The sequence below is a fragment of the Artibeus jamaicensis genome, unplaced genomic scaffold (genome assembly GCF_021234435.1).
Source record: "Artibeus jamaicensis isolate MK-2021 breed Jamaican fruit bat unplaced genomic scaffold, CSHL_Jam_final contig_785, whole genome shotgun sequence".
NCBI classification, from domain to species: Eukaryota; Metazoa; Chordata; class Mammalia; order Chiroptera; family Phyllostomidae; genus Artibeus; species Artibeus jamaicensis.
Genome location: NW_026521970.1, coordinates 48,855 through 71,717, shown reverse-complemented (window position 1 = coordinate 71,717; position 22,863 = coordinate 48,855). Strand labels below are relative to the sequence as shown.

Genomic DNA, 22,863 nt, shown 5'->3' with positions numbered 1-22,863 from the left:
GCACTAGGAATTTGAAAGCAGTGCATTTACCCTGAGGAAGGTCCTGACATAGTTATGACACATGAGGGGCATTATTACAGTGTGTGCAGGGCCGCACCTGGGAGGAGGGGGCAGGAGTCAGGGATAGATGTGCACTCCATCCTATGCAGGAATGGCTGTGGCCTTCCCATCATGTGTGGCAAGCTGACTAGCTGGCAGGCTTGTCCAGAGATAGCCCAGGCCAGGGCATGGCAGCAAGTACTGTAAGTGGAGCAGGGGTCACCAGGAAGCAAGGGTGGACTGTGAGTCACGAGTAATGTTCATCAGAAAAGTTATTTGAGGGTTCACCAACAGAGACTGAAGCCAGGAAGACATCAAGGTTAGAAAGCCCCAGTGATCTGACTGGAAGTTATTGAAACAGAGAACAAAGAAGCAATTAATAGTTAAAATAGCAGAGAGTCATTGATGGGTGTGGGGGGAATATCACAAACAATGAGGTTCCAATTTCATATCTTGAATTGGGAAAATGCATCACTTGGTGTGCTGTATCTCATGATTCCTTTGTAAAGTAGGTGTGTTGTTCCAGATTCATGGATGAGCAAACTGGGCAGTGAACCCAAGTCCCCTTCAGTCATGTCAAGATCAGGACCTGAACTGGGACAGGAAATTACCTCCTTGAAGCTTTTTGCCATGAGGTGAGCCTTGATACTGTAATTTTCCAGTGCTAAAAGTATTTTCCTTGCTAGAAAAAGTTTCTGTTTGTAATAACATATTATGTTTTGATTGGCCTTGGGTTATAGGGACTAGAGTGTAATTTGTACAAACATAGCCATTAAAAATCATAGGTTTCTTCAGAAATGTTAGCTTAGGAAGTAGCCTGATTTTAGGTGACTTGTTATTTAAACTCTATTTAGAGACACTGGGTTTTTGGTGACTGGCATTGAGACTTCTATTCAGTAGTACAGATTCTACATTAACCTTTAAAACTAATGAGCTGGATTAATGATTTCTATCTAAAACGTAAATATTTATCTCTTTTGTAGGCAATGAAAAGGGGCTTTTATATATGCTTGAAGCCTCAGTGGAGATTTCAGAAAACAATGACTAAAATGTAAGACTATCAAGCAATCAAAATTTCTTATATTATTTAAGGCTTTAAAAAGTGACTAGATTGATAGGCAATGAGTCTTGGTCAACTGAAAGTTTACTTATTCAGTAGTTGAATCTTTAAACCTGAGTTACTTGCAGATAGTTACAGACAAAATAGCCCAAGGCACCACTATACTCAAGAATATTCTACAAACAAGTATAACATTGATTTTAAATGTTCTAGAATTTTGACTTTCTGTCAAGATTGTGTTCATTTTTATAATACTTTTTAAATGTATTATAATACATGACCCACATCTCATTTGGTTATATATAAGATGATGCCCCAACTATTATAAATATTAGACACTATAAGAATAAGCTAGGAAAAAATTAGCTAGAACATTGTTTTTCAAAGCATAAAGAACCCCTAATTTTAGACATGTATGAGGAGGACTTCTGCCAAGATGGAGGAGTAGGTGAAAACACTTTGCTTCCTCACACAACCAAATCTAAAAACAAAAGTTTTAACAACAATAAACGCAGCCAAGCCACAGAAAATCAAACAATACAAAGTCAGAGAACTAAGGGGGGTGGAAATGGGAGGGAGGTGGGGAGCAAGGGGCGGGGGATGCTGGGATGGGAAAAATAGACAAAAAACTGTACTTGAAAAATAACTAAATAAAATTAATTATTTAAAAAAAGGAAAAAAAAAACAAAGTCCGAAAATAATGAACCGTTCAGCTAAATCGGTGAGAGGGGCGGAGCCAGCAACGGTGCAGGTTGAGCAAAAAAGATCTCCTGACCTGGGTGGCACGAAGGGAGTGGAGGGGGCAAATCCCAGGTGTGGGGCAGACCCAGGGAAGGCGTGGGGCGGCTGGCTGACTGCAGTCTGTGCATTTGCGTGCAGATAAACCAGCGAAGAGAGGAGCATTGAGACAGATTGAGCAGGCCCTGGCGCAATGCAGCGGGCTGACCACAGTCCCACATTTGCACACAGATAAACAGGCAGGGGGTGGGGGAGGAGCGGAGAGGACTGCTATTGCTCCCTCTCTGACCCCACCCCCACATACAGTGTCACAACCCAGTGACCTGGGTGGCCCCACCCTGGTGAACACTTAAGGTGCCTCTCCTCAAACATAACAGGAGAGAACAGTTCAAAACATGGCTCAAGAAGAACTCAGAGCCCCAGAGCTGATAAATCTAAGTGATCAAGAAATTGCCAACCTATCAGAGGCACAATTCAAAACACTGGTAATCAGGATGCTCACAGAACTGGCTGATTTTAGTCACAAATTAGAGGAAAATGTGAAGGTTAAACTAATTGAAATGAAGGGAAATGCACAGGAAACCAATAGTGATGGAAAGGAAACTGGGACTCAAATCAAAGGAGTGGACCAGAAAGATGAAAAAGATGAACAAACAGAAAAGAATAAAGAAACAAGAATTTTAAAAAATGAGGAGAAGCTTAGGAACCTCCAGGACATTTTTAAATGCTCCAACATCTGAATTATAGGGGAACCAGAAGGGGAAGAGGAACAGCCACAAGTGGAAAACTTCTTTGAACAAATAATAAAGGAGAACTTCCCCATTCTGGCAGAGGAAATAGACTTCAAGGAAATCCAGGAAGCTCAGAGAGTCCCAAAGAAGTTGGACCCAAGAAGGAACACACCAAGGCACATCATAATTATATTAGCCAAAATTAAAATGAAGGAGAGAATCCTAGAAGCAGCAAGAGATAAGAGGACAGTCACCTACAAAGGAGTTCCCATCAGACTTTCAGCTGATTTCTCAAAAGAGACCTTCCAGGCAAGAAGGGGCTGGAAAGAAGTATTCCAAGTCATGAAATCCAAAGACCTACAACCAAGATTGCTCTATCCAGCAAAACTTTCATTTAGAATGGAAGGGCAGATAAAGTGCTTCTCAGATAAGATCAAATTCAAGGAGTTCATCATCACCAAGCCCTTATTATATGAAATGTTAAAGGGACTTACTTAAGAAAAAGAAGATAAAAAAGATGAACAGTGAAAGGACAGCAAACTCACAGTTATTAAGAACCACACCTGAGGACTTCCGCCAAGATGGAAGTGTAGGTGGACCCACCTTGCTTCCGTGCACAACCAAATCTAAGAACAACTATTTTTAACAATGATTAACACAACAAGACCACACAGAAAATTGACAATATGGAGTCCAAAAAAAGGACGAAATGCTCAGCTAAATGGGTAAGCCAGCAGCGAAGCCAGTTGACCAAAAAGATCCCTGACCTGGTGGCACGCAAGTAGCCAAAGGTGCGGATCACGGGCTAGCTATGGGCACACACAGGGAAGAGGCGCGGCTGGCTGTCTGTGGTAGGTCGCGCATTTGCGTGCAGATAAACCAGTGAAGAGGCAAGCATTGAGACTGTACAGCGCAGGGCAGCAGGCTCCCACAGTTCTGCTTGGATAAACAGGCTGGGTCGAGTGGTGGGACACGACAGACTGGGGTAGCGGAGAGGACCGCCATTGCTCCCTCTCTGACCCCGCCCCCACATGCAGCGTCACAAACCAGTGACCTGGGTGGCCCCGCCCTGGTAAACAACTAAGGCTTTGCCCCTCTTACTTACTTACCAGCGCAAACAGTCCAAAAATGGCTCAAGAACAACTCAGAGCCCCAGAGCCGATAATTCTAAGCGATGAGGAAATAGCCAAACTTTCAGATGCACAGTTCAAAACACTGGTTATCAGGATCCTCACAAAACTGGTTGATTTTAGTCACAAATTAGAGAAACATATGAAAGCTAAACTAATTGAAATGAATGGTAATGCAAAGGATACCAATAGTAATGGAAAGGAGTCTGGGACTCAAATCAATGGAGTGGACCAGAAGAAAGCAAATATTGGCCAAACAGAAGAGAATGAAGAAACAAGAATTCAAAAAAATGAGGAGAGGCTTAGGAACCTCCAGGACATCTTTAAACGTTCCAACATTCGAATTGTATATATATAGGGGAACCAGAAGGGGAAGAGTCACGAGTGGAAACCTTATTTGAACAAATAATAAAGGAGAATTTCCCCAATCTGGCAGAGGAAATAGACGTCCAGGAAATCCAGGAAGCTCAGAGATTCCCAAAGAAGTTGGATCCAAGAAGAAACACACCAAGGCACATCATCATTATATTAGCCAAGATTAAAATGAAGGAGAGAATTCTAGAAGCAGCAAGAGATAAGGGCACAGTCACATACAAAGGAGTTCCCATCAGACTGTCAGCTGATTTCTCAAAAGAGACCTTACAGGCAAGAAGGGGCTGGAAAGAAGTATTCCAAGTCATGAAAACCAAAGACCTACAACCAAGATTGCCGTATCCAGCAAAGTTTTCATTTAGAATGGAAGGGCAGATAAAGTGCTTCTCAGATAAGATCAAATTCAAGGAGTTCATCATCACCAAGCCCTCATTATATGAAATATTAAAGAAACTTATCTAAGAAAAAGAAGATAAAAAAGATGAACAGTGAAAGGACAGCAAACTCACAGTTATCAACAACCACACCTAAAACAAAAGCAAATTAAGAGGACAGCTGGGTCAGGAGTGAATCATAGAAATGAAGATCAAGTTGAGGATTAGCAACAGGGGAGTGGGAGAAGGAGAAGGGGGGAGAAGGTACAGAAAATAAGTAGCATAGACAATAGATAGAAAATAGATGGGGGGAGGGTAAGAATAGTAGGGGAAATACAGAATCTAAAAAGCTTGAGACACGTGGTCATAAACTAAAGGTGGGGGGAATGGTGTGCAGGGTGGAGGGGAATGAAGGGGGGAAATAGAACAACTGTAATGGCATAATCAATAAAATAAAAAGATATTTTAAAAAAGAACCCCTAATTTTAATATGTCCTCAACTGATCAACCTGTTTATTGGAAGTATTATCAAAAGGGACTCTATTTTTTTAAATTTTATTTAATTATTTTTCAAGTACAGTTTTCTATTTCTCCCAGCCCAGCCCACCCCGCCCCGTGCTCCTCATCTCCCTCCCATTTCCACCCCCCTTAGTTATTGTCCCTTTGCAACAACATGGATGGAACTGGAAAGCATTATGCTGAGTGAAATAAGCCAGGTGTTGAAAGACAAATACCATATGATCTCACCTTTAACAGGAAGCTAAACAACAAAACAAACAAGCAAGCAGAAAAAAAAAAAAACAAAGACACTGAAATAGAGAACAAGGGGACAGCAACCGGAGGGGAAAGGGGAGGGAATTTAAGGGGGAAAAAAAGGGGAGGGATTTGGAGGAACAAGTATAAAGGAAACAGGGAAAAGGGACTCTGTTGTTAGGAATGACTTGATTCTGGTACTTGCTTTGCTTTCAAGAGAGTAATTTTTTAAAAGAGACATAATATTTAGCTTTTTATATTTACAATACCAGAAACAGCAATCTATTTCCCCCTACTTTAATTTAACATGGATTTCAGGTCATACTTATTTGTGCTGTACACACGCAAAGTGGGTGTGGGGTAACAACATCCCATGTAGTTCTCTTTAGAATTTTGAGAGCAGTTTAAAAAATATCACTCATATATGGCTTTGTTTTCAAGAAATACTTTCAGTTGCTATTCTCAAGGTAAAATTAAGTGAAATTCACCATGGCTGGTGTGCCTCAGTGGACTGAGCACCAGCTTGTGAACCAAAAGGTCGCTGGTTCAATTCCCAGTTAGGGCACATGCCTGGGTTGCGGGCCAGGTCCCCAGTAGGGGGTGTGTCAGGGGCAACCACGCACTGATGTTTCTCTCCTTCTCTCTCCCTCCCTTCCCCTCTCTAAAAATAAATAAAATCTTAAAAAATAAAATTAAGTAAAATTTAACTGCATTGATTTTGAAATTTGTTAGCCACAATGTTAAAAAAAAAACCTCATTGGGAAAGAAAGCCATTAAAGATACTACATTTTAAAATTTTGTGTTTATCTTCATTTAGCATAATTGAATAGGACTTTATGGTAAAATATTTTGCATCTTTCTTTAAGTGTTCATATTTATAATAGTATTTTTCTGTTTTCAACCTTAAAATGTTTGAAATATTCTTTAAGCATTGTTTTTTCATAGGAGAGACAGACTTCTTTGAGAATCCTGTGTTAACACACAGAAGTCAAGATAGGTGTCCACCTTATTATCCAGAGTGTTAATGGATTTTCACTGTAGTCTTTGAAATTAAAACAGCTTATAGTATCTAGGTGTGATTTCTCAGGCAGCAGAGTTGATAGCAAAGTCTGTTTATATTGTGAATTCACAAATTTTCATTCTTTATTAACTGACTGGAGTGCAGCCCAGTACATGTGACATTTGCATATATACTGTGACATCATAAACCCCACAGCAAGGAACCTGGCTTCCGACTAAGGCTATTCTGCTAGGTGTTAATCAAATGCTGTGTTACACATTATGATGTTTTCCTAGTTATAAATGTCATTATTAGGATTTATTTTCAAATTGCAAAGACAAGTAAGGCTGTCAGTTGCAACATCTTAACTTACGGATCAGCTACCGTCGATATTGGGGTTTTTGGTGGATGTGGTGGCATCAGCACAATCTATGTTTCAGGCATCCCATAGAAGAGGATTATTCAGGGGAGCTGGACAAAAAGGTAAATTATGTGTACTATGAGTTCATTCTACATACTTTTAGAACTTCCTAAAAAGAGGTATAAATTATGAAATACAAAATACATCCATTTGATGATATTTGTTTTTGAGCAGGTATCTCCCTGATTGTTGGAATGTGGTGAATATACTCATAGATCTTCCTATGGCTTTTTCCCTGTCTCCATTTAGGCTTTTTGTGCACATGTTCCCTCTGATAAGAAGCTTTCACATCGGGTGTATCCTAAAGAACCTTCTTCCACATTTCTTTGTCATTCTCTGATTATTTACCTTGCTTTATTTTTCTTTTGAGAATTTAGCACCACCCCCAATTATGTATTTGTTTCTTCATCTGTTTTCTGTTCCCTCCTGGTGTAGGAGAGCAGAGACTTCTCCTTACTCACTGCTGTATTCTCACTGTCTAGGCCAGTCCACATGGCGTCTCCTTGGTCTTTCTGAGACTTTTGCTTATTAGAAAGTACTTTAATATTCAAATATTCACTCTTGGAGTGAATATTTGATGTTTATAAGACATTTTCTATTTCTACCTTCAGTATGCACATTTTAGTTCAAGTGCACTGAATTTTGTCTCTGTAACAGTGGTGTCTTTTAGGAAAGAATTAGTTCTCATCTCTTTCCAAAGCTATTTTAGAATTCTGTTTGTACATTGTGAGTAAAATAACTAAAATACTCTATAGATTATGCTTTGTCAATATTTTCTCAGATATTTATTTCCCATCTGAGCTTTAACCCACGCATGAGTCCCATAATTTTCCTTGCCTGTTAAACATTTCACCTTGCTGCCCTACCATTGCTTTCAGCCTAGCCCTACCTAAAACTGAGTCTACTGCCTTACTCCAAACATAAAGACGCTTCTTTAAAATTTGCCCGTTTTGCCATTGTAGCCATCGTGCATCTTCAGTCATTGCCTGTGTTTCTTCCATGCCTTCAATGTAGCGTGCTTCAAGGGTGCATAGATTCAGTTGTGGCCCGTGTGATTAGTATAATAATAAAATAATGCTAAGATGTTAAAGGTAGGGAGTCAAGTGAATTTTTTTTTCTTATGAGTAATGGTGGATTTAGCCTGTTAACTCTACTGACATAATTATTAACAGCTTAATGCTAGCCACTTAATGGCAGTCACTTTGGCAGTAAGAATATAGAAGGTCTGTCAGGCTCTGTAGATCTAAGGGTTTTTGTCTTTTATTTTGTTTTTGTTTTTTAAGGATACATCTGAATTCTGACTCTAGGGTATGTCACATGTGCTAGTACTTAGCCTTTATTTTAGTAGTTTAGTGTCCGTGTTGTTTCATGAGCTTTTGCATGCCCAGAGTTTGGACACAGGGAACTTTCATCATGTAGCTCATCCCCAGAATTCTAGGAATATAGTTCTATATTAGTGGGTACAGCTCCTTTTCTACAGCAGATATCTCGATGCTAAGCCATTTGGATAGAGCAATTGTTTAATAAATTAAAATCCTGAAAGTTATGCTTGAAAGAGCATTTAAAACAACTTAAAGCATGACTTATACTTATCAAAACCCATGACTGTTTGTTGAGTTGTTCTTCAGTCCTTCAAAATATGTAATGTCTTTGAAGCTGGGCCACTTGCCCACAGAAAGTGAATGTGGGCAGTATCTGCTGTCTCAATCCACTGGCCTAGTCTGTAAGAATGCTTGGTACTCTTGGGTATAATTTATATAATATTTTGCCCAGTCTCTGACATATGAGCCCTCCAGGGTTATTGGAGGTGGTGGTTTGTCTGTGGAGCCGAAATCACATTCTGCTCTTGAAGCCAAGGCCTGGAGCCCCCATGAGGAGAGAGCAGCAGTTTTTAAAGTGTGTGCACAAAAACCCTGGGGAGTCTGAGGCTTCTTTGTGGAGGTTTAGGAGGATAAAACTACTTTCATAATATGCTAAGATCTATTTTCCTTTTTCTCTGTATTGTCATTTGCATTAACAGTTCAAAAACAATGGGGGGTAAGCTGTTGGTACCTTAGGAGGAATCAAATCAGTGGCACCAAACTGGATAGTCATCATTGTTTTCTTCAGTGCCATTCACTTACAATGAAAAAAAGACAATTTCATTCAGGAATATTCTTGATGAAGCAGTACATATTATCAATTGTGTTAAATCTTAATCCTTAAGTACATGTTGTTTTAATATTTTCTGAGTTATGAAATTAGGACATTCACTGTAAGGGTAAATGAATACTGATGGCATTCTTGGGGGGAAAAACCTAATAGTTGAGTTATTGTTTGAGTGGCAAGAGGACCTAGTGAGGTTTTTCCACAGGACATCATTTCTCTCAAAGAATGACTAATAACCAAACTGTGGCTATTCAAACTTATTTGATAAAACATTTCATCAAATGAATGTCACTTCAAAGAAAACAACTGACAGTTTTTATTGACAAAGATGAAATTCCAGATTTTAAGCAGAAGTTTTGAATTTTGGAAAACCTACATCTGCCATTTTGAGCGTGGCAGCTTCCCCATATCTGCTTCTGAAGCAGAAAACTGATATCAGGCTCAGTTTTCTGATGAAACTGGTGTTGGTTTTAGTGAATACGCTTTTCTGATGGTGTATAATGAAGTGTCAGCCCTTTTTGTGATTATGGAGACATAAGAATAACTGCAATTTTCATCAGTATAGAGACAAGGCATTAGTTTGTGTCTGGAGTAATTCTATAATATCATGTTGAATGTTTCATTTATTAAAAAATAATTCCTCTTATTGAAAGTTCTGCCTCGAGTTTCTTTTAAGAAGTGAGAGAGGGTAGCTTATACTCTGGCCTAAGGCTTCACTGTTAGTAGTGAGGTAGTTTAACTGCTTTAGAACTTTGTGCTTGGAACATTCTTAGCCACCGAAGCATGGGAACCAAAAGCGAGCAGCGTGGGTTCTTTACTATGTATCACATCAGAGAATGACTGTTCCAGGACAGTGACCACATCCTAATGGTAAGGTCCCTGGCTTGCTTGTAATTTCTTGGAAGCAGGAAAAATAGCCCAATCATCATAGCAATGGTATTTCTTTTCTTAAAAAAGCAAAAAGAACAATAGAAAGGTCTAGCCTTAATCCTCGGTGATGCTTATTTTTGCAGGTCTCTGTAGTTGGAACAGGCACCGGAAGGGGCTCCCCAGCTGTGACTCTAGTACAGTTACCTTCAGGCCAGACTGTCCATGTCCAGAGAGTAATTCAGTCACCACTCACAAACTGTTCGGGTTAGCTTCCTTCCAGCATGATTTGTCTTTGACTTTCTTGAGCTTGAGCCTAATCTTCTTCTTTTCTAAACTAATTATCATCTTTTCCTTGTGTAGCTTTTATGCTCCAGTTGTTTTATTAGAGATTTGGAGGAATTTCCTTTTACGTGGGAAGCACATTGTGCTCTGCTAGATACAAAGATTTGACTAAGGGTTGCTATTTTGTTGTCAGCTTTTAATTTGCAGGATGAGTAATTGCCAGATGAATAATTCTTCAGGTTGTTCTCTGCTCAAACTTGGATTTATTTAGCAGAGCTCTCCAATGGTGCTTAAAAAATATTTGAGGATTCTTTGGAGAAGATGTCTGTTAAACACAATAATATAAAGCTTATAGTATTGACGCGATTTTCATGAATACTCACATTAATAGGTAGAAATTTAAGTTTATTTTTAATTCAATACGTGTAATCCATAGAAAATAATAATATAATTGTCTCTTGGTCCTATGTTTATACATCATGTACCCCTCTCAGATTTAACCTTTGTTTTGCAGATGTGGTTAGTATTATGGTTGTAATCCAGAGATGCATTTTATTATTATCAAAGAAACACATCTCTGGATGAGTTTATACCTTCACCATCTCTGGGTTTATATCCTTAGCATTTCTTGAAGCATACTTTTCTTGTTTACTGAATTTACTTCTCTTTTTTTTATGTCAGTTTGTTATTGTCTTTTAGATTTTAGATTTATCTGAACTTAATTGATGACAAAAAGACCTTTGAGGAAAAAGTAGACGTACTAATTTAGTTTTGTTCTTTTCTGCATATTTGGTATAATTTATTGCAAAATCAGAATGGGGTTTGCAACATGATATTTGAAGTAATAAACCCACATGCAGTGAAAGCTTGGTTATCTTTGAGGCAACACGTCTTAATAATTTTCAGTGTTATCTCCCTCCCCCCACTTGATGACCCTTGGTTCCAAGAGTTTCTGACTCTAATTATAAAACAAGAAAGTCTTTCCAGTCTCCTTTTTATATTTTGACTTTGTATTGGGGTGCAGGTGCTTCTTATATTTAACCTAGCTGGGACCAGAAGAAAGTTTTGTCTTACATTCAGCAGGGTTTTTTAAAATTTTGTGAAATTATTATTTAATTATTGGTATCTTTGTACAAATAGATGGTGGTGAGTCTTGTCTTAAAATTCCTACCTGTTTAACCATGGACAAGTCCTTTAATCTCTCTGTGTGAACTTCAGTTTTTGCCTTTCTGAAAATTAACAGCCTACCTCACACAAGGAGGTTGTTGGAATTATGTGAGATATGTGTGAAAACTCGGTGTAAAGTGATAAATGCTTGGGGGTGATATTGCAACATTTTTTCTAATGAATTCTATTTGTTGGCTAGTATGCTTCTTTGTTGGGTGTCTGTGAACAGAGATGTGTGGTCATGTGTGCAGGTGAACGTGTATGCTCATCCATGTGCTTGGGAAGCATATATTTTTTCTTACATTGTTGACATATTTTTTCCTTACCTGAGGACTTTTTCCTTTTCATTGCTTTTAAAGGGAGAGGAAGGGAGAGAGAGACACATTCATGTGAAATAGAAGCATTGATTGGTTGCCTCCTTGACTGGGGATCGTGTGCGCCCGGACTGGGGATAGAATCTGCAACCTTTTGGTTATGGGATGATGCTCCAACCAACTAAGCCACACTGGCCAGGGTACACTGTTCATAGTTTAGTAAGCTCTTTTGATTTTGCACAAATCAAATTCCCACATAATTGTAATATTAAGTAAAGTGAGTTTTGTAAACACCTAACTGTCCTGGGCCTTGAATGATAATGGTTGTATATAATGAGAGCAGTCATGTTGAAGAAAGATTTTTTATTTTAGTTCTATGAATTTGTTTTATAATCATGTTATCATTTTATTACTTGACTTAAAAAAAGAAATCATGCTTAAAACTCTGATCTGAGGAGAAATACTTTATTTAGACCTCAAGACCTATCATTATCAAACCTTAACAGCTCGTTGTAACATAAATCCTAACTTGAACCAGGCTTGTTCAAGTTCTTTCATCCTGGGACACATCTAATGTCTAACCTGAAGACCCAGCTCACGTCAGCTGTGGTGTTGCAAAAAGGGCGATGAAATTGAGGCTTTTTTTCTGCCTCTGTCACTCATTCACTCCCTGCTGGATTTGTTAGAGTACTTTCAGGGTTGGGACCTTAGGTTTTATGTATCATATATTTAGGCCTTTTCTGTGAAGCCTCACTTGACATTCCAGCCAGTATTTACTTGCATTTCTGTAGTATTTATTCTCTGTACTATTCCTTTCCATACACACTTGTCCTACAGCTGAAATGCTTGTCTCTGTGCTTCCTTTCCTAAGCTAGGTGTGAGCTCCATGAGTTCAGCATGTTCTTCTGCTGGGTGCTTCCCAGCACCTGGCTTAGTGCTGCTGCACACACAGACTCTTGGTTGCGCTGTTTTGAAACAAGAAAATCATATTGTTTATGATGCATTTCAGAAACTCTTGTATTATAGGTAGCAACAATTGCAGAGACAGATGAGTCTGCAGAATCAGAAGGTGTAATTGATTCTCATAAACGTAGAGAAATCTTCTCACGGAGACCCTCCTATGGGTAAGTTAAGTTTCCACCATAATGATGCTTTTTTTGTTGTTGTTCAAAAAGGGAGAGTCATACATCAAACCATGTCTTCCACTATAGCTTTTCTGTTTTAAAACTGATTTGTATATTTTAATTATTTGTATTGTTAAATTCTCTTTTAGAAAAATACTGAATGAACTTTCCTCTGATGTGCCTGGTGTTCCCAAGATTGAAGAAAAATCAGAGGAAGAAGGAACGCCACCTCATATCACTACCATGGCAGTACCGGCTAGCATATACCAGACTAGCACGGGACAATACAGTATGTATGCTGCATTTCGATACCATAGAGTGCCAGCTTAAACCTTCTCTAGTTACATGGAAGCAACTCGGTTTTTCCATTAAACTGTTTCATTTTAAATCATAATACCTAATCTGTATATCAGAGTGAAAAGTACGTGTTAAAGAAGTAAGAGATTTTAATGGACAGCTCTCATATACTTTTCAAAGGTGAAAATTTTTTACTGAATATAGAAGAAAATTTTGAGTTTAAAAATAGAGTGTTTTTTTAAAAAATAGAGTGTTTTTTCTTATTTATATGTTTATATTCCTGTTTAGTAAAAGTTTAAAACTTACTATTTTGTTGCCTTTATGATGCATGCAAATATAAGATATAAATATCTGTATTTCATTCTTACTGGCTTTTACTACTAACAATTACATTTTCTATTTACTAAATTAAAAGAGGCATATATGTTCTCTAAATTATGTTTTAAATGTAATCCTGTTGTCACTATTCTCTACTGCGATGATTTGTACTTCAGTTTTTCCTAGGTTAGAAGGTAAAAATGATTGTTTTAAAACTATAATAATTAGATTATTGTATTTAAAATTTTATTTTTCTGTATATTTTAAGTATATTTTATTGCTTATGCTATTACAGTTATCCAATTTTTCTCCTCTTTATTTCCTTCTGCCCTGCACCCCCCTCCCTCCACCATTCCCTCCACTCCTTAGTTCATGTGTCCTACATGTAAGTTCTTTGGCTTCTCCATTTCTTATGCTTTTCTTTTTTGTCCATTTTTAAAATTTAATAATTGTACAAGTAAAGTTTTCTGTCTTTTACTCCCATCCCAGCCCACCCCCTCCAGTGCTCCCCACCTCCCTCCCATTTCCCCCCACCCTGCCTTAGTTTTTGTCCATGTGTCCTTTATACTTGTTCCTGTGAATCCTTCCCCTTTTCCCCTGAAAATTCTCTCCCCTCTGGTCCCTGTCCTTACCCTATTTTGTGCCTACCAATTATGCTTCCTACTCCCTGTACCTATCCCATTCTCCCCCTCCCACCTCCTGCTGATAACCCTCCATGTGATCTCCATTTCTGTGATTCTGTTCCTGTTCTAGTTGTTTCCTTCATTTGTTTTTATTTTAGGTGTGGTTGTTAGTAATTGTGAGTTTGCTGTCATTTTAGTATACATGTTTTTTATCTTCTTTTTCTTAGATAAGTCCCTTTAACATTTCATAAAATATATGCTTAGTGATGATGAACTCCTTCAACTTTACCTCATCTGAGAAGCACTTTATCTGTCCTTCCATTCTAAATGAAAGCTTTGCTGGATAGAGCAATCTTGGATGTAGGTCCTTGCATTTCATGACTTAGAATACTTCTTTCCAGCCCCTTCTTGCCTATAAGATCTCTTTTGAGAAATCAGCTGTCAGTCTTATGGGAACTCCTTTGTAGGTGACTGTCCCCTTATCTCTTGCTGCTTCTAGGATTCTCTCCTTCATTTTAATCTTTTTTTTAATGAAATTCTTTTTTTTAAATTTTTTTATTGATTATGCTGTTACAGTTGTTCTATTCCCCCTTTATTCCCCTTCACCCTACCCCCCATCCCCACCATCACCCCCCCTTTAGTTTATGACCATGTGTCTCAAGTCCTTTAGATTCTATATTTCCCATGCTATTCTTGCCCCCCCCATCTATTTTCTATTTACTGTCTATGCTACTTATTTTCTGTACCTTCTCCCCCCTTCTTCTCCTCCCACTCCCCTGTTGCTAACCCTCCTTGAGATCTTCATTTCTATGTTTCCACTCCTGATCTAGCTGTCCTTTTAGTTTGCTTTCGTTTTAGGTGTGGTTGTTAATAACTGTGAGTTTGTTGTCCTTTCACTGTTCATGTTTCTTTAACTTCTTTTTCTTAGATAAGTCCCTTTAACATTTCATATAATAAGGGCTTGGTGATGATGAACTCCTTGAATTTGATCTTACCTGAGAAGCACCTTATCTGTCCTTCCATTTTAAATGAAAGCTTTGCTGGATAGAGCAGTCTTGTTTGTAGGTCTTTAGATTTCATGACTTGGAATACCTCTTTCCAGCCCCTTCTTGCCTGTAAGGTCTCTTTTGAGAAATCCGCTGACAGTCTGATGGGGACTCCTTTGTAGGTGATTGTCCCCTTAGCTCTCGCTGCTTCTAGGATTCTCTCCTTCATTTTAATCTTGGCTAATGTAATTACGATGTGCCTTGGTGTGTTCCTTCTTGGGTCCAACTTCTTTGGGACTCTCTGAGCTTCCTGGATTTCCTGGAAGTCTATTTCCCTTTGCCAGATTGGGGAAATTCTCCTTTATTATTTGTTCAAATGCGTTTTCCACTGGTGGCTGTGCCTTTCCCCCCTTCTGGTACCCCTATAATTCGGATGTTGGAGCGTTTAAAGATGTCCTGGAGGTTCCTAAGACTCTCCTCATTTCTTTGAATTCTTGCTTCTTGACTCTTTTCTGTTTGGCCATTATTTGCTTTCTTCTGGTCCACTCCATTGATTTGAGTCCCAGTTTCCTTTTCATTGCTATTGGTGTCCTGTGCAATTCCATTCATTTCAATTAGTTTCGCCTTCATATATTTGTCTAATTTGTCCGTATAATCAACCAGTTCTGTGAGGATCCTGATCACCAATGTTTTAAACTGTGCGTCTGTGAGTTTTGCTCACAGCAAATCACTTAGATTTATTGGCTCTGGGGCTCTGAGATCCTCCTGCGCCATTCTTGGTCTGTTCGGGCCCTTTAAGTGTGAGAAGCGGCGCCTTGGATTCCCAGGTCGCTTGGTTGTGACGCTGTATGTGGGGGCGTGGCCAGAGCGGGGAAATGGCGACCCCCTCTGCCGCTTCTCACAGCTGGGTGCGGAGGAGCAGTGCCTTAGGTGGTTCACCTGGGCCGGGCCACTCAGAGTCGCTGGGTTATGACGCTGTATGTGGAGGTGGGGTCAGAGCAGGGAAATGGCGGCGCCCTCCACTGCCGCTTGCCATGGGGACCTGCCGGCCCGGTCCAACCGCCCACTCCCTCGCCTGTCCACCCTCGCACAAATGCGCGACCTCAGTCAACACGCAGCCCCGGGCCCGGCTGTCTCCCCCGCGGTCGCTCGCCTGGTTGCTCGCTGGGTCGCTCACTAGGTCTGACCCTGCACCTGGATTCCGCCGGCCTGAGTGTGTCTGGCCGAGTCCTCCTGTGCAACCCTGCTCCGCCAGCCGCTGGTTTCGCCCCTTACCGGTCAGGCTGAAGAATTTGTTGTTAACGGACTTCCGAAAAGTTCAGTTTTCCGTGTTCTGGCTGTGTTTTCTGTTGCTAATATTTAGTTGTCTCTAATCTTGGTTGTGTGAGAAGGCACGGCACATCCACCTATGCCTCCATCTTGGTGGAAGTCTCATTTTAATCTTGGCTAATGTAATTATAATGTGCCTTGGTGTGTTCCTCCTTGGGTCTAACTTCTTTGGGACTCTTTGAACTTCCTGAATTTCCTGGAAGTCTATTTCCTTTGCCAGATTGGGGAAGTTTTCCTTTATTATTTGTTCAAATAAGTTTTCCACTCATGGCTGTTCCTCTTCCCCTTCTGGTACCCCTATAATTTGGATGTTGGAATGTTTAAAGATGTCCTGGAGGTTCCTAAGCCACTCCTCATTTTTTTTTTGAATTCTTGTTTTTTCATTCTTTTTTGTTTGGTCATTTTTTTCTTCCTTCTTGCCCACTCCATTAATTTGAGTCCCAGTTTCCTTCCCATCACTATTGGTTTCATGTGCATTTCCCTTTATTTCACTTAGTTTAGCCTTCATTTGTTCCTCTGATTTTTGACTAAAATCAACCAATTCTGTGAGTATCCTAATCACCAGTGTTTTGAACTGTGCATCTAATAGGTTGGCTATCTCTTGGTCACTTAGAAGTATTGGCTCTGGGGCTTTGAGCTGTTTTTCTGCTTGAGCCATAATGTTTTGATCTGTTCACACCTGTTATGTATGAGGGGTGGAGCCTTAGGTGTTCACCAGGGCCGGGTGACCCAGTTGCTGGGTTGTGATGCTGTATGTGGGGGCGGGGTCCGAGAAAGGAAAAAAATGTCACTTTGCTCCCCTCTCTGTTGCACCTCAGTTTCTTCCGCTACTTCCCCTAAGCAAACCAAGCCTTTCTGGTACTGATTCCTGTGTGGGTGGGCTTGTGTGCATTCTAGGACCCTCCAAGGAACTTTCCTGTGAGGGTTGGAGTCTCTCCCTGCACCTCAGCCCCCACAAGTGTTTTCAATTGGTGTTTTGAGGCTTTATTTCCCAGCGCTAGGACCCTGGGTTGCGCCATCTGTCTTGCTCCCCAGTTATCTGTGTGCAAATGTGGCCCTGCTTCTCAATTGCCGCCTTGCTGGGTCTGCCTGTTGCCACCCCACGCCCAGGGTTTGCCAGTCACCATCTTGGCCTGAGAGTCATTTGTTTTTTAGGGGTTTTCTTACACTGGTGGTGGATTTGCAACATCAAACACTCTCCTTTGGTAATTCAATTTCTTGGGTAGCCTCTACCATAGTACTTGGCATAACTGGCCTATAGTTTGTCCACGACCTCTGCAGGATGGTGAGTGAACATACCCGAAAGTCCATGTTAGGAAAGGAAAACTCCCCACTGTCTATAAGAATTGTACCCTGGGGTTATCACTGTCTTTTTACTTTTGTTACATCACTGATTTGTATGCCTTTGTGTCTGGCTCACTGGGAACACATGGTAGAAGTTGTAGAACTGAAAATCAGAGTTTGCCAGCTGTGAGTTTGGCAGAGCAGCACACTGGTCACAGGAGTGCTGAGCTCCTCCTGCTCTTGGCCCCAGAGTGTCTGTGCAGGGCTTATGTGGACCTGCTGGAACCTCCTGGCTGGTCAGCTGTACATATATTATCATATCCTGTTCATGCTGTGATGGAAAAGGTTGGGAATTACTGATGGAACAAATAATGCTCAGACATCTTAAAGTTTGGGGAACTAACTATCCAAGATGCTGTCATCTTGAAAATCACCTGGCATATCCTAATGCCACTTAGGAATTGGTAAAAGCAGTGATCTTTTCTGTACAAGGTGATATGGATGGGGATTATTGTGCTACCATGAACGTTGGGTTGCATTAGTTCTTTTGAATTGGTGTTTCAGGGTCCTTAGGGCATAATCCCAGCAGTGGAATTGCTGGGTCAAAAGGCAGTTCCATTTTTAGTTTTCTGGGGAAATTCCATACTGTATTCCACAGGGGCTGCATCAGTCTACATTCCCACCAAATATGTACTAGGGTTGCATTTTCTCCACACCCTCTCCAACACTTGTTTGTTGATTTGTTTATGATGGCCATTCTCACTGGTGTGAAGTGGTATCTCATTTTGGTCTTCATTTGCATCTCTCTGATGGCTAGTGATGCTCAGCATTTTTTCATATGTCTCTGGGCCCTTTTTATGTGCTCCTTGGAAAAGTCCTTTGCCCATTTTTTGATTGGGTTGTTTGTCTTCCTGGAGTGGAATTGTGTGAGTTCTTTATATAAAGTTGGTTCCCTTTTAATTTTGTTGATATTTTCTTTAGCTGTGTAGGAGCTTTTTATTTTGACGGGATCTTATGTGTTTATTCTTTCTTTTATGTTCCTTGCTCCAAGGTACATATCAGTGAAAATATTGCTGCATGGAATATCTGAGATTTTTGGGTCTATATTCTCCTCTAGAACTTTTGTTTTGTCACGATTTATCTTTAAGTCTTTTATGCACCTTGAATTTATTTTTGTGTATGGTGTAAGTTGGTGATTGAGTTTCAATTTTTTGCATGTTCTCATCCAGATCTCCCAACCCCATTTGTTGAAGAGGCTATTTTTACTCTATTTTATGTTTCTGACCCCTTGTCAAATATTAACCGACCACAGACACTTGGGTTTATTTCTGGGCTCCCTATTCTGTTCCATTGTCCTATTTTTTTTATGCTGTTACCAGACTGTTTTGACTACAGTGGCCTTTGATATCAGGCATTGTGATCCCTCCTATTTTCTACCTTTTCAAAATTACTGTGGCTATTTGGGGTCATTTATGTTTCCATATAAATTTTTGAAATGTTTGTTCTTTATCTATGAAATGTGCCATTGGTACTTTAATGAGGATTGTGTTGAATCTATAAATTACTTTGGGTAGTATGGACATTTTGATGTTAATTCTTCCACTCCATGAACATGGTACCTGCTTCCATTTGTTTTGTGTCTTCCTTAATTTCTTTCTTCATTGTTGTGTAGTTTTCTGGGTACAGTTCTTTTACCTCCTTGGTTAGCCTTATTTCTAGGTACAACTTCATTCCTTGGTTAGCTTTATTTTTCTTGTCACTATATCAAATGAGACTTTTTTTCCTGATTTCTGTTGCTTATTTTTCATTGTTGGTATACACAAAGGACTTTGATTTCTTTTTTTAAGTATATTTTATTGATTATGCTATTACAGTTTTCCCAATTTTCCCCTTTTATCCCCCCTCCTCCCTATGTCCCCCAACCCTCCAGCATTCCCCCTGCCTTAGTTAATGTCCATGGGTTGTACATATAAGTTTTTTGAGTTCTGTTTTTTATACCATTTTTTTACCTCTCCCTGTCTATTTAAAGCCTACCAATTATGCTTCTTCTTCCCTGTACCTTTATCCCCTATTCCCTCCTCCTCCCCACCAGAAACCTTCCATGTGATATCCATTTCTCTGACTCTGTTCCAGTTCTAGTTTACTTAGTTTTTGTTTTTGTTGTTTTTCTTTCTTTTATTTTTTTTAGGTTCATTTGTTAATAGTTGTGAGCTTGTTGTCCTTTTACTGTTCATACTTTGTTCTTCCACTTCTTAGATAAGTCCCTTTAACATTTCATATAATAATGGGTTGGTGCTGATGAACTCCTTTAACTTGACCTTATCTGAGAAGCACTTTATCTGCCCTTCCATTCCAAATGAACCAAGTCCTTTCCTTTCATGATTTGGAATACTTCTTTCCAGCTCCTTCTTGCCTGTAAGGTTTCGAGAAATCATCTGATAGATTTATGGGAACTCTTTTGTAGGTAACTCTTTCCTTTCCCCTTGCTGCTTTTAAGATTCTCTCTTTGTCTTTAATCTTGGATAACTTAATGATGATGTACCTTGGTGTGTTCCTTCTTGGATCCAACTTTGGGACTCTCTGGGCTTCCTAAAAGTCTATTTTCTTCACTAGATTGGGGAAGTTTTCCTTCATTATTTGTTCAAATAAGTTTTCAATTTCTTGCTGTTGTTCTTCTCCTTCTGGCACACCTATAATTTGGGTATTGGAATATTTCAAGTTGTCCCAGAGGTTCCTAAGCCTGTCTTCACCTTCTTGGATTCTTGTTTCTTCATTCTGTTCCCACTGGATGTTTATTTCTTCCCTTTGTTCCAAATTGTTGTTTTGAGTCCTGGTTTCCTTCCTGTCACTGTTGGTTCCCTGAATATTTTGCTTTATTTCATTTTGGGTATCTTTCATTTTCCAACCAAGCTCAATCAGTTCTTTGAACATTTTGATTACCAGGGCTTTAAATTATCCATCAGATAGGCTGGTTATCTTCTCTTAGCTCTCTTTCTGAAGCTTTACTCTGTTTTTTCATTTTGGCCCTATTTCTTTGCTTGGGGCCCATGATAAGTTGTAAGGGGGCAGAGTCTTCCATATATACCCATGCAGAGCAAACATCCTTGCTGCACTGAGGCGCTGACTGTGGGGGAGGGGCCAGAGAGGGAACAATGCAACTCATCTCCTCAGCTCTCGCCCCCCTTTCCAAGGAACTCTTGTGTGAGACTCAGAGTTTCTCACACCATGGGAACCAAGGTAGTCCACAGTCAGCTCTGAGTCTCAGTTTCCTGTTCAGTCAGTCCCACCCATGTGGTCCACCACCCCACCTGGGGTTCTCTCTGTCCGTTGCCTTACCAGTCTGGTTGTTCTGGCTGACTGTTTCTTTAATTCTTTGGTTGTTGGAGTTCCATGCACTTTGATTTTCTGGCACTTTTGGTTGTTTATTGGTTTTTGGTTTTCGATTGGTTGTTGTCCTCCTTTTGATTGTGTGAGGAAGTGAAGGGTTTCTATCTACATCTCCATCTTGGCCAGAACTCTATTTTCTTTTTTTTTTTTTAAGATTTTATTTATTTATCTTTAGAGGTGAAGTGAAGGAGAGAAGGAGAGAAATATCAGTGTATGGCTGCCTCTCATGGGCCCCCTTCTGGGAACTGGTCTGCAACCCAGGCATGTGCCCTGACTGGGAATTGAACTGTGATCATGTGGTTCACAGGCCCGTACTCAATCCACTGGGCTACACCAGCCAGGGCTCTATTTTCTTTTAATGATAAATTAGAAAAGTATTTAGCTGAGTGAAGTAATATATTCATTGTATTTATGATGCTCAATGAAATTTCACTGACCATTTCTTAAATGTTAGAAGAATGCTGTTTGTACATATCTAAAAATATCTGAAAGAATAAAGAATCAAGACTTCCTCTCTGTATCTCCAATTCTTCCTCTTAAATAATTTAGTTGGATGGATGCCAGGGAGGAGGGAGGTTCCATGGGCTCTATGTATTTCAAATAATTTTGATCATAAGATATTTTTAAGTGTTGGACTTTGGGCCAAGATGGAGGCATAGGTAGACACACTGTGCCTCCTTGCACAACCAAAAGAAGGACAACAGCGATTTAAAAACAAAAACCAACAAGAACTGACAGAAAACTTAACTGTATGGAAGTCCAACCATCAAGGAGTTAAAAAACATCCATCCAGATCGTTAGGAGGGGTAGAGATGGGCAGCCAGACAGAGAGGACTCTCAGCTAGGTGGCTGGTGGACGTGGTGAGGTGGTGGCTGGTGGAGTGGGCGGTCCCATATTCATGTGCAGATAAGCCAGGAGGAACACCTGGAGAGCCAGACAAACCTCTCAACCCAGAGTATCCATGTGAAGAAATAAAGCCTCAAACCACTGATTGAAAATACCTGTGGTTGTGGAAGTGGGAGAAACTCCAAGCTTCACAGGAGAGTTCAATGGAGAGACCCAAAGGGTCTTAGAATGTACATAAGCCCACCCACTCAGGAATCAGCACCAGAAGGGCCCACTTTGCTTGTGGGTAGCCAGGGAAGTGACCGAAATTCAGCCAGGAGTGGAGCAAGCACCATTGTTCCCTCTCGGACCCCTCCCCCACACACAGTTTCACAAAGCAGCCATGTGGGTTGCTCTGCCATGGTGAACACCTAAGGCTTCGCCCCTTACACCTAGCAGGCAGGCCAAGGCCAAAAACAAACAAACAAAAAGGCCCCAAAGAACAGATAAAAGCTCCACAAAAAATACAACAGAGCAATGAAGAGATAGTCAACCTATCAGATGCACAGTTCAAAACACTGGTAATCAGAATGCTCACAGAACTGGTTGAATTTGGTTGCAAATTAGATTTAAAAAATGAAGGCTATGCTAAGGGAAATAAAGGAAAATGTACAGGGAACCAATAGTGATGGGAAGGAAACTGGAACTTTAATCAACAATTTGGACCAGAAGGAAGAAAGAAACATTCAACCAGGACAAAATGAAGAGACAATTCAAAAAAAATGAGGAGAAGCTTAGGAACTTGCAGGATATCTTTAAACTTTCCAACATCTGAATTAGAGGGGTACCAGAAGGAGAGGAAGAAGAGCAATAAATTGGAAACTTATTTGAAAAAATAATGAAGGAAAACTTCCTCAATCTAGCAAAGGAAATAGACTCCCAGAAACTCTGAGAAGCTCAGAGAGTCCCAAAGAAATTGGACCCATGGAGGAACACACCAAGGCACATCATCATTAAGTTACCCAAGACTAAAAATAAGGAGAGAACTTAGAAGCAGCAAGAGAAAAGAAGACAGTTACCGACAAAGGAGTTCCCATAAGACTATCAGCAATTTCTCAAAAGAGATATGACAGGCAAGAAGGTGCTGGAAAGAAGTATTTGAAGTTATGAAAGGCAAGGACCTACATCCAAGATTGCTCTACCCAGCAAAGCTTTCATTAGAGTGGGAGGGCATATAAGGCACTTCCCAAATAAGATCAAGTTCAAGGAGTTCATCATCTCCGAGCTCTT

General features: G+C 40.0%; 1 protein-coding gene across 3 annotated transcripts in view; it reads left to right on the top strand.

The window, feature by feature from the left end:
• The first annotated feature begins 6,605 nt into the window (after positions 1–6,605).
• The window catches only part of LOC119038977 (cAMP-responsive element modulator), a 61,761-nt gene continuing 45,503 nt past the window's right edge, over positions 6,606–22,863 (top strand). For all 3 annotated transcript variants that reach the window (XM_037131601.2, XM_037131599.2, XM_037131600.2), the window contains exons 1-3: positions 6,606–6,680; positions 12,426–12,523; positions 12,673–12,812. In XM_037131601.2, coding sequence (XP_036987496.2) covers positions 6,606–6,680; positions 12,426–12,523; positions 12,673–12,812 — 313 coding nt within the window. The remainder of the gene's footprint in view (positions 6,681–12,425; positions 12,524–12,672; positions 12,813–22,863) is intronic.